Source organism: Pieris napi, chromosome 4 (genome assembly GCF_905475465.1).
Source record: "Pieris napi chromosome 4, ilPieNapi1.2, whole genome shotgun sequence".
NCBI classification, from domain to species: domain Eukaryota; kingdom Metazoa; phylum Arthropoda; class Insecta; order Lepidoptera; family Pieridae; genus Pieris; species Pieris napi.
The window spans coordinates 3,304,858-3,322,245 of NC_062237.1; the positions used below are offsets into that span (position 1 = coordinate 3,304,858).

The following is a 17,388-nucleotide window of genomic DNA, read 5'->3' on the forward strand; positions in this document are numbered from 1 at the left end:
CTATCTCTATACCAAAATTCATTTAGTAGGCATATACGATACATAACTGCACCTTGCGTTATCTATCACTCGCATAATTACGGGATCGGGATCGGGATCGGGATAAAAGGTTGCCTTTGTCCTTTTCCAAGGTTCCATCTATCTCTATACCAAAATTCATTTAGTAGGGATATACGATACACAACTGCACTCTGCGTTTCCACCCGTATAATTCCGGGATCGGGAATCTGGATAAAAAGTACCCTATGTCCTTTCCCAAGGTTCCATCTATCTCTATACCAAAATTCATCAAAATCGGTTCAGCGGTTTAGGCGTGAAAAGGTAACAGACAGACAGACAGACAGACAGAGTTACTTTCGCATTTATAATATTAAGTAGGGATATATATTCTAATTTATACTTGGCTTAACGTTTTCTATTTTATCAAACGTACTATATACCCTTAATAGTTATGGTATAGTAGTCGTATTTTTATATCAAATCGGTATTTTGTTGAGTATGTGTAAATATTAAATTCCGGCAAAAACTTATTTTTTTTTAATGTTGCCAAGACTACCTAACTCTACAAGCTCTAACTTCTCAAACTCCCTCAGATTGGCATTAATTATTCTTTAAAACCTTTTCCACATTTTCGTCGGTAAAATAATCTACGTAAGATAAGGAATATGGAAAATTTAAAGTATGTATTACAATTTCACAAGGTTTAAATGAAACTTACTTTAGTAGTGTTGGGTTCCAAAGATCCTGGAGTCTACGAAAGAAAATTGTTATTAGAAGAAGTAGCAAGTTGGTAATGTTATTACAAATATATATTTTGGTTATTTACGACTTAAATTTGGTAAAGCTTGGTAAAGAAAATGATAATCAGTTAACGTATAAGAGCCTACACCTTACTATTGGTCAAATATTAAGATTGTTGTACTGATATTTTGATTTCTCCGTAATTTGAATGGCTAATTAAAGTTTATTTCAAAATGCGCAAACATTAGTCTTTGACAGCTGTTTCTATATCGGTATTTATAATAATCGGAATGGCTCTTACGACTTTATTTTAATTGCTGTTAAAAATATAGAATTTTAATTTAGTGAAGATAATTGCAGTTGTTAACTTTGCATTTGCATTAAGATAATTATTGTTAATCAATGAGGCTTCGTAAAGCAAACATTAACTAATAAAATACTTACGCTAGCCGGTAAACCCTGAAATATAAAAATAATGTTATTCAAATATTTATTTTATATTTAATATTTTCTGTCTATATTATACTCACATTTGAACACACTTCAGAAATACCGTCCCCACCTGTGGTTATTTTAAAAGCCTCTATCGCACCCTGCAAATAAATAATACAAATTAAAGTTTAATTTTTTTAATACAATTATTTACTAAAGCTACGATCAAAGGTCACTTCCAAAACAATTTGTATAACCGAGGAGTGATCATTTTTTTGAAGTTTCAAAATGATGTAATAGTTAGACCTGGTATGCCAGATTTTTTATCGAAATTGATGTCTTTTATTTCACTTTGCTCTATTGTCAATAGTTTACGCAGCATACACGATATAGGAGATTTTTTTTATACATTTTCAAACCTTGCGTAACATTATCGAAATTCCCATCAGCATTCCTAACTTTTTTATTATTATGCTATAGCCTACATCAGAAATAATTTAGGATCCTAATTGTGAAAGAATATTTCAAATTGGTCTAGTAGTTTATAGCCTATTCATTCCAAAAAAACAATCAAGTCTTCTCTTTATACATTTTATGAGTAGGTTATTAAAATACCGGGAAAATATATACAGCGTACAATTTTAGACTTGAACAGTCGTTTGCAATATCAAAATGATTGAATACGTTTCGCATTCTATAAAACTCTAGGAGCAAGTATGAAAAATGTAATAAAAATAGCATATTTTACAATATTATGCGAAAGATTTGATACACAACGTGTTTTATGAGCTGCAGAAGTGACGTAAAATATTGTTAACGTGTACAATATCCGTTCCCTTTAATATACTGTGGTACCAAAGGAAATTAAAGTAAATATATTTTGTATGTCCTAGTTTAGCGGATGCGGTTAGCCCTCTTTCTAAATTAGAAAGCAAATCCGATTTAAATATTTGGTTTTAGCATACCAGTGGTATATCAGTATTGGTAAATCAGTATTTAAGAGTTTGGTATTTTCTTCGATAGATGGCGTTATTTTAATTGAAACAGCGTAATTTTTATCTTTTTATACTTCTTAGTCGTACACTGTAACTATGACAGTGGCTTTTACGATTATTCAAAAATTCTTAAATATTGGTAAATCAGTATTTAAGAATTTGACATTTTCTTCGCTAGATGGCGTTATATTAATTGAAACAGCGTAATTTTTATCTACTTCTTATACTTCTCAGTTATACACTGTAACTATGACAGTGGCTTTTACTATTATTCAAAAATTCTTAAATGTTGGTAATTCAGTATTTAAGAATTTGACATTTTCTTCGCTAGATGGCGTTATATTAATTGAAACAGCGTAATTTTTATCTACTTCTTATACTTCTCAGTTATACACTGTTACTATGACAGTGGCTTTTACTATTATTCAAAAATTCTGAAATATTGGTAAATCATTATTTAAGAATTTGACATTTTCTTCGCTAGATGGCGTTATATTAATTGAAACAGCGTAATTTTTATCTACTTCTTATACTTCTCAGTTATACACTGTTACTATGACAGTGGCTTTTACTATTATTCAAAAATTCTGAAATATTGGTAAATCATTATTTAAGAATTTGACATTTTCTTCGCTAGATGGCGTTATATTAATTGAAACAGCGTAATTTTTATCTACTTCTTATACTTCTCAGTCATACACTGTAACTATGACAGTGGCTTTTACTATTATTCAAAAATTCGTAAATATTGGTAAATCACTATTTAAGAATTTGACATTTTCTTTGCTTGATGGCGTTATTTTAATTAAAACAGCGTAATTTTTTTTCAAGTCATACACTGTAACTATGACAGTGGATTTTACTATTATTCAATAATTATTCTTAAATATTGGTAAATCAGTATTTAAGAATTTGACATTTACTTCGCTAGATGGCGTTATATTAATTGTAACAGCGTAATTTTTTCTAGGCAAGTGAGAAGTCTTTACTACTTCTATTGTCTATGCCCGAGATATATATCTCGGACATTTAGCAATATTGCTAATTTAATTGGAATTCATGCAATGGTTTTCTTCGACGAGAAATTTTCAATAATAATGGAGTATACGTATAGTCCAATTAAAAAGCTTTGGAAATATAGCGAACATCTTTATTTCCACGAAATTGATCCTTAACCCTTTAGTTGTGATCACCGATATTGTAAAACGATACTTCGATACATCATCTGACCGTTAAGCCATTTTTAACACAATATGATCGGGAACGTTACATATTAGTTCCTCAGCTTTACACGTCAATTTTTTCCCAGCGTGACAGTGATTTATTTAGCTTTGTTATTAGATATGAGTTTTAGTAAAAGTATCTTTAATAAAAGGGAAAAATGTTCACAATTTAGATTTGCTATCTACTATATAAAAATAAGTCGGGTTTTCCTTCCTGACGCTATAACTCCAGAACGCACGAACCGATTTCTACGGTTTTACATTCCTTGGAAAGGTCTCGGGATCCGTGAGGTTTATATCAAAGAAATTTCAACAGAAAAGCGGGATCACCAAACGAAATGTTACATAAAACGAAGCCATCTGGTGGCGAAACGGAGTTCGCCGAGTTTGCTAGTACTTTATATTTGAACCGACCTTTGACCTGGTACAACATACGACTCTTATCCTTGGAGACCTAGGTTCGATTCTCGACTGTCCAATAGACTTTCTGTTTATGTGCGCATTTACTCACTTCGACGGTGAAGGAAAACGTCTTGAGGAAACCACCATGCCTTTGACCCAAAAAAACAGTGTGTCAGGCAGAGAAGGTTGATCACCTACTTGTCTATTAGAAATCGAAACAGATACAGATATCTGAGGCCCAGACCTAAAAGGTTGTAGCGCCGTTGGTATATATATTTTATATTTTAAAAAATTGCAATATTAAAATGTGATATAAAAATCAAAACTGGTCTATATGTTTATTGTGAGAAATTTACACCATGCCTCCTGCTGATAGAGGACAAATCTTTGTTTTTTATTTATTTTATTATTATTTATTACTTAGGATGTCATGTGGCACATGGTGTAATGGTTGCAGCTCCTTACAAATGTTGTGTAAACCAAAAAACGAACTTGGCGATTAAAAAGAGTGGCGGAGAGTTTAATGCCAGTTCTTCTCTTCCGTTCTACGCCCTTGATTTGAGAACTGGCAGTTCAAACTAATGAGAAACGTTAACAAAATTGGTAATTAATTTAACTTAGATATAGCAATAACATTTTCCTTTCTTATATTATTTTGGTAGCAAACAAGAGGTCAAATACTTTAGCCGAATATTCATATCACGATATTCACCATATATGATCCTCCATATATTTGATCATTGCCAAAATTTTGGCTGTGCGTGATATGTTTTACTAAAGAAAATGAACGGAATCCATTTAAATCAGTAGGTATTTTAAGTTATGATAATATAGATATTGACATTGCATAGATTTCGCTGATACGTGGGTAACACTGAAACTGGTTTAGAACTGGCCAGTTGCAAACATTGGTAATGAATACTTTTTTTGAATTTCAATTTTAGAACTCTTTGGTAACCTAATGTTGCATTCATTTGTCATTTGTTTCTGTGAATTGGCTTAAATGGAATTTTACTTCGAAAAACAATAAAAGTATTGGCAAATTTCTACATTAAGCTGTTTTTCATTTTCTAAACTTTTTCAGTGTTAAACTAACTCGCTTTAAATAGAAAAAAATAAAACCACACATAGCGATACACTAACATCGAATTATACGCGTGTATTAATCATTTAGATAATTTGCTAATAAATTATATTATATTTTGTTTAAATGTACAATATTTAGGACTGAATAACTTGTGTAATTCTAAAATCTTTACGTTTCTTCGCTTTAGGGGAAGAATTATAAGCATTATTATTATCATGAAACATAATTGCTACTAAATTTATAACAGTCTAGACTCAAGGCTTTAGTAAATTGATTCACTATTTAGTAGATATTGAAGTAAAGGGATGTACTTAAGAGAAACTTTGGAATTTAACAATGTTTTATACATTCTTAGCCAAAGTATGAAGAAATATTGTTTACACAGTTACGGAAAAGCATATGGAAGAAAGATGTCAGAAGTGATAATTTTTATTGATGAGATTTTAATTGAATTCAAGTTGTAAATGAAAATGTTAATTTCAGGAAAAAAAATCATTGGAGCTGAGTTTTCTCTATCTATTTCCTTGAAATAGGTGGTCAGCATCTGTGTGACGATGACGGTTTACTAACGATTATGTAACCATATGATTAAGCAATTGCGAGGACAGAACAGAACTGCCCTGCGATTCTGTAACTCACTTTGAAGCAGTCATTTTATGATTTAGCATTCTGAAAAGGTGGGAGCTTGTACTTTATTGTTTATCAGAATGCCAAATCATAAAATGATTCACGACTGATTTGAGAGCGACCGCCGATGCGAAAACCGCTGTGTGAGTTCGTGAAGTGAGTTACAGAATCGCAGGGCAGACCTCGTTGCCAGGGATGAAATCATGTGCCTATTGAAAAGAAAATTTTCATATTTCTATATGTAAGTCCTACAGCAAAATAAAATTAACCAATACTTTATTAGGTACTGTACGTAGTTTAATGAATCAGCTAAGTTTACATATGGAAAATTAAATGTTATTAATTTCAAACTTTGGTACGCTTTCGCTTTTGATACAGATTTTCTACAGACTAGTTTCTATTAAACTGTCCTTAGTGCTACCTATAAGCGGCTTTTGTGCGATGTACCTAGACTATTTCTCAGGTGCGCTGCGACGTTTGTTTTGATAGCAAATCACGTTATTGTTGAAGCAAGTTGCTTCCCAACATAAACTACGTAATACCATTCTCAAACATCAGTTGTTGTACGTATAAATGTACAAAATAACTTGATTTAGTTATAAATATAATATTATATTTATATGCAAATATGATGTAATGATGGCGCATTTGGTTTATTTCTGATTGGTCAACAGGATAATCCAATTAGCGACACGCGACACGATTCATCCTGTCAACGTCAACGTCAATGTCTTTCGTATAACATTTTAGTCTCCGTTAATATTTCCGTACTGACATAAGTCGGTTAAATCTGTATCTGTATTTGCAACCAGCCTTTATTATTTCCAATCTATAGCTATATTGTTGTTTAAAGAATAATTTAATACAGCAGTAGCATTTACCGAATTAAAATTATCACTGTTTTACTTTTAAGTTAATTTTTTAATGATATTTAGAATATCAACGTAAATTTTGTTACAAAATACATATTATTTTTATACCAAAGCATTAACTTTTTCGTCTGTGTGTTGCATGTCGCGTGACGGTCGGCCGCGGAGTAGGGATAAAGTGAAAGGCGTTCGTCATAGCAGCCAAGACAATATGGCAGCGCCTATAGTACGCAGCAGCTGACCGTGTATTGTCTAGACTACTATTTAATATGTGTATATAATATAATCTAAATAATTGTTAAAATAAAAAAAAATAAAAAAAATATGTTTATTATGGAACATAAGATACATGTATCACTTATTCCACGTCATTAAATTTGAAGGCATCCCTACTCATCGGCTATTAATATCGGTTATTAATATGTGTATTGTGTATAAATAATCTAAATAATTGTTAAGTATTATGGATGTCGTAATCTCTAAGACTTACTTAGTTACTTACTTACTTAGTCTATTTTTATTAATTCCCACTATCATTCCAATTTTCCAAGTATAAAATTAAGATCGATAAAGTGATTTTTATACCCCAAATTTTTTTAGTTAGATGTCTATAATGCGAAAAAAAGTTTCACTTTTACCGTGGTTTCATAAAACCCTTTTTTTATAAAAATATTCCATTATAATATAAAGTTTCATTATACAATGTTAAAGTGTGAGTAAAAAACTCATATATTTTCAACACAACAAAACATATAAATTAAGACTCCCACTAAGACATAAATTTCCGACATGTCACAAAAACTTTTCACTGAACGTACCCATAAAATCTCCACGAAGCGGTGAAGTAAAATTAAAATGGCAACACTTTGTATTCAAATGTCAAGCTCTGTGATGAATTTTGAAAATGTATGAGTCTTATTTTTGTTTCTATTTAACTTTACTTGCTCTCTTAAAGAACGCTATTAAGGATATTTGTATACAAATCCACTGTTTTTTAACGCCAAGACTTTGAAGAAATATTAGATCTTAGATACATTAAAATAGAGTATCTAATAGAGTAATTGTATTTAAGCACTTCTTGCACTGTACTTATTTTTATAGCGAAGGTAATCCATCTCGAAACTCTGCCTATGCAGCGTCTGTTTGCTCTATTACCCTAACGCTCTCTAGAAAGCGCGCGGTAATAGAATATGTAAAAATATTACCATGACTAAAATATAAATGTTATGTCAATCATAAACAATTTGTATGACAATACTTGGCGATTAAAGAGTGGCGGAAAGTTTCTTGCCAGTTCTTCTTACCCGCTCTACGCCCTTGACTTGCGAACTGGTAGTAAATGTAAATTTACAATTAATTTAACTTGACAATTCAAAAGTGTACTTGGTTACCCACTTGAATAAAGATATTTTGAGTTTTTGAATTTCATACCTTAGCAGCTAATCGGTCATTTTGTATTCGCCACATAACTTACGAAATATCACGATCGCTTGTCCTCACTTCAGCGTCAAAATGTATAAGCATATTACATTTGTATAGTTAATAGTCCGGTCAATTTAGACATCCAAGGTTACAGTAATTCGCACTTGGCTGAATATTGGTAGGATTGCTCAATACACTATTATAAAGGAAATGTGAAAAGTCCTCATCGATCCGGCACGTGCAAAAAATTTTACTCCGGGTCAAAGATCACAAAAATGGGTTTTTCGCGATTTTCAGCAAAATGGTACGTTTTATCATAAAATTAGTTTAGACAAAAATCTGTAGATCAGATAACTATCTATAAAAAATGTCCAAATACTTTTTTCCTAAGAGCCACCGTTTTTGAGATATAACGATTCAAAAAGTTGAAAGGGTTGTAATCGTCATAATATGCGTTTCCACGCCACCTTTGAGGTAGTGTACTTAGCGCTTTTTTTTAATGTGGTTTCCCCGGTAGGCCTATTCCACTGATCTTTTATGATTCTGTTTAATTTGAAACTATTGAATAACTGTAGATATTGACAAGGGTTGAAAATGATGAAAGGGGTGTAAATTACAAAAAATAAGAAAATTTATCCGTCTGAATCTAAATCATCATTAACTTCTGCTTTCTCTTGTTCTTCTTCTCTTCCTTCTCCTTCTTCTCCTTCTTCTTCTTTATCTTCTTCATTCTGGGTGTTAATAAATTGTCCCAATAATGACACATCGCATGTCTCTTCGTCAACATCAAATGAATCTTCAATTGTTGGCAATTCAACATTGGAGCATGACCGGCCTTTACAGTTAGTACATGCTACAGAACAAAACAGTCCAACTTTTTTTGCAACCACATTTAGCACTACATCCCTTTTTACAGTTGCAAAAAATGTTGTTTAGTAGTTTTTCTGGTGCAGGTGGAAGTAAAGTCTGAACTGGCTCTAATGAATTGTCGACCAACTTCCAACCCCAGTCTTTTCCAACAGCACGAAATAGGTTAGAAAAAATAGGTTACAATAAACACGTGTTTTCACTCCAGAGCGATGTTGCTGAAGGTTACACTGGCGTAGAAAATAAAGGACTAGGTTTTTTTTACCCGAAATTTTCATAATTTATATGTGTAAGTCACACTGACCGATAGAACGATATTTTTGCTTGTATTACGGCTTCAGTGATTTATATACGTGGTGTACTTATACATATTATGACGATTACAACTCTTTTAACTTTTTGAATCGTGATATCTCAAAAACGGTGGCTCTTAGGAAAAAAAGTATTTAGACATTTTTTATAGATAATTATCTGATTTACAATTTTTGTCTAAACTAATTTTATGATAAAACTTACCATTTTGCTGAAAATCGCGAAAAACCCATTTTTGTGATCTTTGAACCGGAGTAATTTTTTTTGCACGTGCCGGATCGATGAGGACTTTTCACATTTCCTTTATAATAGTGTATTGAGCAATCCTACCAATATTCAGCCAAGTGCGAATTATTGTAACCTTACCCCTATTTTTTAGTCTAATTTGACCGGATTATAATTTGTTATTCTAATTTCAAAACTTTATTGCATCCTGTCGAATAGTGTTCGATGTTTAAATTAATAAAAAAGCAAAAATTTCCCCTTGAGCTAATAAGCGAATGGTGTCAGATCATAAAACTAAAACACATTCGAATTTATGACTACGTCTAGACTTTTAACCTTTGACAAATTTAATTTGCTTTCATTAGAAAATTGAAATATGAGAGATAATTAAGCGACATTCTTAAAATTTTAATATATCATTTTTCAAATAAGGCTTTTTGCAAGTTAAATATTACTTAGAAAAGATATTTTAATTGATTTTAATGTCTTTGTTTTTGTGAAATTTAAATTAAATTAATTATTTTCGATTCAATTGGCGTTTCTACTATCTATTTTATTATATTATCGTACGTCTAAAATGGTTTCTTTTGAAAAAATCGCATTTCTTGAAACAGACATTTCATTAAATCGAGAAGCCATAAAACACTTTTTATTTAAAGTGGTTGGTGCAATTAAGATCCAATACTCTTTCTTCTACGTTCAAGCCAAATGTTTTTTTTTAAATTTAAGCCTGTCTAAGACCAATATATTGCGAAAGCGCTCTGTACTACCTCACAATAGCAATACCGACCAGGATGTTTTTGTTGAAATTTCGATGTAGTTCTCACAAAACACTTGATTTTTGAGGTTTTTAAGGATACTTTTGAGTGATTGTCAAACTTAGTATAGCGGGTTACCACCAGGGTAACCTTGTTTATGTATTTTATGCGTTAATCCTTGTTAAAACACTACAATAATCTCTAAGGAGAGAGTTAACGTCAATTAGTTAAAGGCTGGCAACGCACGCGCGCGCTCTAGCATTGAGTGTCCATGAGCGGCGGTATTACTTAACATCAGGTGAGCCTACTGCCCGTTTGCCCCCTGTGCGTTAAAAAAATCAGTGTAGACTCACTCATTTCAGCCGATCAGATGTGTTAAAGCTATTCCATTAAGAACATAATTTAAAATAAAATATGTTTATTATGGAATATTACGTACAGATACTTAATTAACGTGGTATATAAATTTAGATAGGTAGACATCCCTACTCATCGGCAACGTCGACGAACAAGGGTGTAGGCCGAGAGAAAAAGCCGGCGTAAAAAACTCTCGGTACTCTTTTAAAATATCAAATCATCATACAAAATGACTATGGCAAACATAGATCGAATCACCAGAAGGATACGGTCCGCTCTTTATTTGTATATAATTACAAAACTTAACGGAAACATCGAAGTCCAATTTGAATAATAAATTTAAATGTAATCATTACATATAAAAAAAAGTAGATCAGACAGTACAGTGACTGCAAATTATTTTTTTAAATTTAACACATCCTTAGTATTTGTAGCTTTAACACCTTAAAAGTCTCAATACGATCTAAGATCTCGGTGCATACTTACTCGTGCGTGATTTAAGCTAAAGCTAAAGCATTTCAATAGAATGGACAGTGTTGTGCCAACTATATAATCTTACTCGCCATTTTAGTATTTATTACGCGGTGTTAAAGGTGATATTCCTATCACACATTAAGTTTAATATATGTAAGCCTTTTAGAAGGAGGCTTATATAAGCATTATTATTTTGCAATTCTCATATAATGTTTATTGACAATTTCTTCTACTGTTAGTATATAGTTTTTGGACTATAAATAAAAAATATGTTAAACGGTATTAAGATGTGTGTATTAACCCTTTTCTTGATAGTGTATCTGTAGAGATACATCAGAATTTAAAAAAATCTAGTGTTATTATTTTTAAGCGAAACCATGATATTTTTTGAAGACTATATAGGCCATTTCTTAGTTTCGGAACGCAACTTAGTTTTTTGTGTTGGTATGACTGATGAGCTGTCAAACTTCACTTTAGTTTAAGTTCTAACTTGTTGCCTCGCAAAAAGGTAAGAAAAGTTATGATTTTTTCTTGTTTTTATGTATTGAATGAGTGGATGTGTTAAGTTATTAATTATAGATATATTTAGCACTAAAATAATTACTTTGGACATTCTTTAATTGTCTGGTTGATGCTTCATGTGACTTTTTTAATGAATGTATCTCCTCGTGCACATTGCCAAGAAACTAACATTTCTATATATATTTGATATGTATCTCATGGTACACACTGCTAGCTTTACTAACAACTTTTACAAAATCGTCATGTATCTGTATGTGCACACTGCCAAGCTGAATAACTGTTCATATAGCTATGCATGGCTTATTTTATATATTAATTGTAGCTCCATATGCTTTCAAGAGCTAGCAAAATACTCACATTGGTGCCAAAACACAGTCAGTCATCAAAAAATGATGAAGAAAGTTCGGATTCTAGTAGTGAATTCGAGAATTTTAATCTTCAAAAACGCGATAGTACTGAATCTTCACCTGCTCCTTCGCTTCCTTCTTCTCTTGAAAATCTTCACATACTTCCTGACGATGAAAACAACCTCACTTCCTGCCCTACAGTATCAATGAAACCAGCGTCTGAAAGTATTTCTTTGGATTCTTCAACTCAAGATTCTCTTCACTCGGTCATACCTCCTTCACCAACTACCATTGTGAATGTTATTCGAAATAAAAAGCCTAGATTTAACCGAATAGTGCCTGAAACACCAGAGTCATCGCCAGCAATAGTAGCAGCCTCACCATCGCCGTCAAATATAAATACACGCTCAAAACAGCCACGGCTAGCTGCCAGGCGCCTTGCACCTATACAAAGAAAGCAACTGAAATTCCATTGGAATAACAAGAAATTTGAACATAACGCCGAAATACACGATAAACATTTACCTTCAGATACCATAAAAACACCACTAGAATATTTTCAAAACTTCTTTGATGATGGCATCCTTAACATGATTACAGAGCAAAGCAATTTATACTCAACTCAAACAATTGGTCGTTCTCTTAATTTTTCAACACAAGACATCAAAGATTTTATTGCAATAAATTTGATAATGGGAATCGTGAATATCGGCATATTCACGATTCCCATTATCCTACACTGACTATTGGTGTCAGGAATTCAGATTTTCACAAATAGCTGATGTAATGACACTCAAAAAATTTCAACAGATACGACGGTACATCCACTTCAACGACAATCTGCTTGATGACGGTGATCGGTATTTTAAAGTTAGGCCACTCATTGAAAAAGTACGTGCCAACTTTTTGAGAGTTCCTCATGAAACCAGGTTCAGCATTGATGAAATGATGGTGCCATATAAGGGCAAAAAAGCCGGTAATCGAAAACAATACATAAAGAGCAAGCCTCGCAAATGGGGGTGCAAAATATTTGTTAGAGCTGGCGTTTCGGGCTTCATTTAGGTTTCGACATCATATTATACAAGGGCTCTTACATTCTGGGAGACAGCAGCCATTCAAAAACTATGATTCTAACGAACGAACGAACGAACGAACTACTGATTATTAACGTGTTTTTTATATTTATTTTCATATAAATTATTATATAATCAAGTCATAGATAATTTGGCAATGTATCTTTAGAGATACATCGATAGCGTAATATATTTATCAATGCCCTTGGCAACGTATCCCACAAGATACGGGTGGTTTTTTTTAAGGGGTAGTTTGAATATTTTTTTGAATATTTTTTCTAGAGCCCTTGGGTCATTAAAGTTAAGTGCTATGAATATTATTTTTATATTCGAAAAAATAAAATTCTGCCAAGTTAAGGGTTAATATTGTAAAGGAACAAAGGAATATATTATGATTAATTATTGAACAATTAAGACACAACATTTTTACCACCTATAAATTTGGTAAATATAGAATTTGTAAAAGGAAAATTAACGGTTTGTAAAAAGTAAAAAAAAACAAAAAGGTAAAGCATAAATAATTTGGTCTCCAAATTTCTTCATATAAAAATCATAGGCGTAAAATATTTCTGATGGAGAGAATTTTATTTTATTACCTTTAAAAATCTGTCTCCGAATCTGAAAATGTCAGCTTCGAGACTGACATTTTTGACTGAAATGATTTTACACTTCTTTTGGCAGACATTAAAAATGAATATTTTTAATATAATAATATCAAACTATCACAGCTATCATCCATCTTTTTATTTTGTATTTAATGTCGCCAAAGTTTTGAGTGTTTTTTTATCACTCCAATTATATGTACCTATCCTGATCAGTGTAAGCTTAAAGGTGCCTTCGAATACCGGTTATAATAATAATAATAATTGATTATATGGTGTATGAAAACATCATGCTCCTACTGAAACTAGCACGTCCTTAACGCAAAAACCGAACGGGGTTTGTTAGGCACGGATCTATATTATAAAAAAAATATATGAGAAACGAATCTCAGGTCACGGTCAAGAGTTTTACCGCTCTTTTTTTAAAGTATTGTCACTAAATAATTACTCTACTTACGACACTGAATTTTAAAAATATTACACTATTTTAAGTTAAAAATATTATGTTATTATTGTGGCCAGTTAATCTTTACTAAGAAAATATACATTGATTTTGTAACGTAAAGTAAATTTACACATCGTTTTGTTCCTATCAGCGATAGTAAAATTCAACTTTCAAGTACTTTGCACTCATTCGAACGATGAAAATAGCGAGCTAGTTACTAGGGTTGAAATATGAGGGACGTGGAAGATTACGATAAGGCTTTTAGCTCAGTAAATCATAGGATTTCACGGTAGAGAACTGAGGCAAATTCAAGGATCTCAATTTGAATCCTCTTTGTGGCGTTTTTTGCTCTCAGTAATAAGTAATTTTACAAGACCACATTCTATTATAAAAACAATTTCTTGCGTAGTTAATTTATTGAACACATTTTTGCTTGTGCAAATTTTAAATGTGCTTACTATACTCACCTTGACGTCCGTTGTTCCACAAATGAGCGTTTATTAAGGCAGTTTTTGCCGCTTACCACACAAAAAAATAAAAACAAAAAATATTGTGTAAATAATAAAAAAAAATTTTTTTTATATAGAACGGGGGGCAAACGGGCAGGAGGCTCACCTAATGTTAAGTGATACCGCCGCCCATGGACACTCTCAATGCCAGAGGGCTCGCAAGTGCGTTGCCGGCCTTTTAAGAAATGGTTCGCTCTTTTCTTGAAGGACCCTAAGTCGAATTGGTTCAGAAATACTTCAGTATAAAAAAAATTAATATAAAATAAATAATTTAGGAGGATAAAAAATAGATGCTGACCGATTCGCCGATATGCACACAAAATTTTACAAAAATCGAGAAATTAAGCCATTTCAGAGGAACACACAAGAGAATTGTATATATTAGATAAATGTGTTTAATTTGAATTGTCTGTTATATGAAACAGCCCACATATTATATGAGGCATGTTTAACACAGAAAAAATATTTATTGACGCCGTTTTTCAGTAGGGGCAAACAATGACCATCTCTACTTACTACGATCCTGACATATCTCTTTCGCTGCTTTTACTTTCAGTACATTCACCATGCATACTCGTCGGTTACGGGTACTTCCCTACCCTTCTCAAGCAGGTCCTGCCTAAAGCCTACCAAGGCCTACCCGACCCTATTGCACCATCCAAAGTTGCCTATCCTACTGCTAAGCAGAAAAGAACGCACCAACTAGAATTATAATATATTTCATTCATTTTCAATAAAGTTACAATCGTTTTCGCAATATGAATATATGAATAAGTAATCAGTTTTCAATTTTTACACGCTCAACCTGCTAACGAAAATACAATTTACTTAGACTTCAAAGGAGCTTAATTTTTCCATTATTTATTTAATACTCGATACAAAATGAGATCACGTTCGCGAACGTATGTTGAATTATAATGTGTTGCCAATAAATTAGGGCAAGTTGTTTTATTTTTAACACGGAATGAGAGACTATGAAATATGATGATTTCATTAGTATTAGTAAAAGCTCAATTTCAAACAACAATTAAAATAAATAAACAAATCAGTGGCGCAACAACCTTTTTAGTTTTCCTCAGACGTCTCTATCTATTTCATGATCATTTGTCAATCTAATAGGCAAGTAGGCTATCAGCCTCCTGTGCCTGGCGCCTGACACACGCTGTCGACGTTGTGGGTCTAATACAAGCCGGTTTCCTAACTATGTTTTCTTTCCTTCATCGTTCGAGTAAATGTTAAATGCGCACATAGACAGAGAGTCCATTGGTGCACAGCCGGGGATCGAACCTACAGGTCGTCTGTAACGTTAAAAAGAAAAAATGCACAACTGAATTTATACGCGTTGATTTATGTAAAAATATTGTTATATTTTTATTTTCAAAGTTCTCAAGCATGTTGGTTGACTATCAATCCGTGAAAAGACAGTTTTCTAATTTTAAAACTTTTTTTTCCTTAAAGCTATTTCCGATGTAATACTAGTAACAAAAGACATTCTAGATACCAAATACCCAGACTTAGGTACTTGCAAACTTGTATAAATCTAATAAATATATTTCATACAAAATATATTTCATACAAAATATAATAATCAAACAAAATCTCAATTGCTTTAAAAGTTAAATTCCAATAAGACCTCGTTCAAACAAGTACTAAGTTGTACTAAGCTTCTCCAAATTGTAAAATATTTCGAAACGTACGAACGGAAAGTATTGGAATTGTTTATATACTTCCAATTCCCTCCCGAAGGTACGCCGATACAAGAGTTAAAGAATTTTAAAGCTCCTCTTTAGGAAGTTGTTATAAAAACGAAACGGACTTCAGGAACCTCGCTCAAATCCTTAAAGAGTCCCAAACCGCCGTTTGGTCTTTTAGATGAAAAAGGGCTTATGTGACGACAGTCAGCGTTGTTTAAAAATGTGTTTAATAAATAAATAATAATTTTTATTTACAATTACATTGAACTTTACATTAAATGTAACCAGTTGTCAAAGGTCTCACCTTTAAGCAACAATAATGGTTGTAATGGTAGAACCACCCAATAAGATTTATTTAAGGTGAAAATAAAAATATTTTTTTTTTGTTGAATATTTCCTTGTGAATAACATACTGCGTATTAAACACATACACACCTTTGTTGTATTGTGAATGTGTGTGTAAAAAATTGTATGGTTATTATTAGGATTTCTTTCTCCTCGTACGTTGCTGCTCTGATATTGTGCCTAATTATGTATTACTAGGAAGACACGGCCTTCGATATGGCACTATATTTTGAGATGTAGTGATATTAATGATATATGATAAAATGATAAAACTTGTAGAAAAATTTACCAAAAGCCTTTGTTGTAATATATTTAATGTAATATATATTACATACAATTTATATTCAATATAGGTATAATGTAAGTATGTGACTATAATTACTTTAATATATAGTATAATAACCCCCTAATTCACAACATTATACATGGAAAAATTAACAAACAAGAAAATAATTACATCATATTGACTCTGGTGATACGTGGGGTTTACGATCAAAAAGTGCGTTGTATTAATATTTCAATACAACAAGCTTTAAATAAACGATTTAACGTTAATTAATTTCTATTCAATAAATGTTATGAAATTGAAAGCTTTGTTTATAAGATGTCTAGCTTATCGTGGCATAACCCCGACGATTTAATCGCAGAAGAAAACATGAAAAATTTACAATCTTGGCTCGTGCGAGAAGCGGTAATAAATTGATTAAAAAATATAATATGGTATTGTAACCTGGTGACGGAATTGCATACAATCACGTACGCCTTATGTCATCAACAATATAAAATATGAGTACGGTTAACTGAGTGGTTTTATTTGACCACAAAATATAATATTTCTTACACATGTACAAATCTAAATTATAATAAATAAAACTACGAAATTACACAATCATATTTTAACTAGTTTAGGAACTACTAAATTTTATTTAAATTCAGTGTCAATCAAAATCTATATGTTGAAGCAGAAAGATATCTACCCTATAGTATCTTTCAATGCGTTCTATAGTTGAATTACGTGCCTAAAATAAAACGTATTTACATTACACGCTCTATCTTATAC

General features: G+C 31.9%; 1 protein-coding gene across 2 annotated transcripts in view; it reads right to left on the reverse strand.

The window, feature by feature from the left end:
* The window catches only part of LOC125048611 (collagen alpha-1(IX) chain-like), an 89,850-nt gene that overhangs the window by 31,138 nt on the left and 41,324 nt on the right, over window positions 1-17,388 (reverse strand). Inside the window, exons 4-6 of one of the 2 annotated variants that reach the window (XM_047647361.1) lie at window positions 1,272-1,334; window positions 1,186-1,200; window positions 719-751 (exon numbers count right to left, since the gene is read on the reverse strand). In XM_047647361.1, the coding sequence (XP_047503317.1) occupies window positions 719-751; window positions 1,186-1,200; window positions 1,272-1,334 (111 nt within the window). The remainder of the gene's footprint in view (window positions 1-718; window positions 752-1,185; window positions 1,201-1,271; window positions 1,335-17,388) is intronic. The other variant, XM_047647362.1, reaches the window with a different exon arrangement.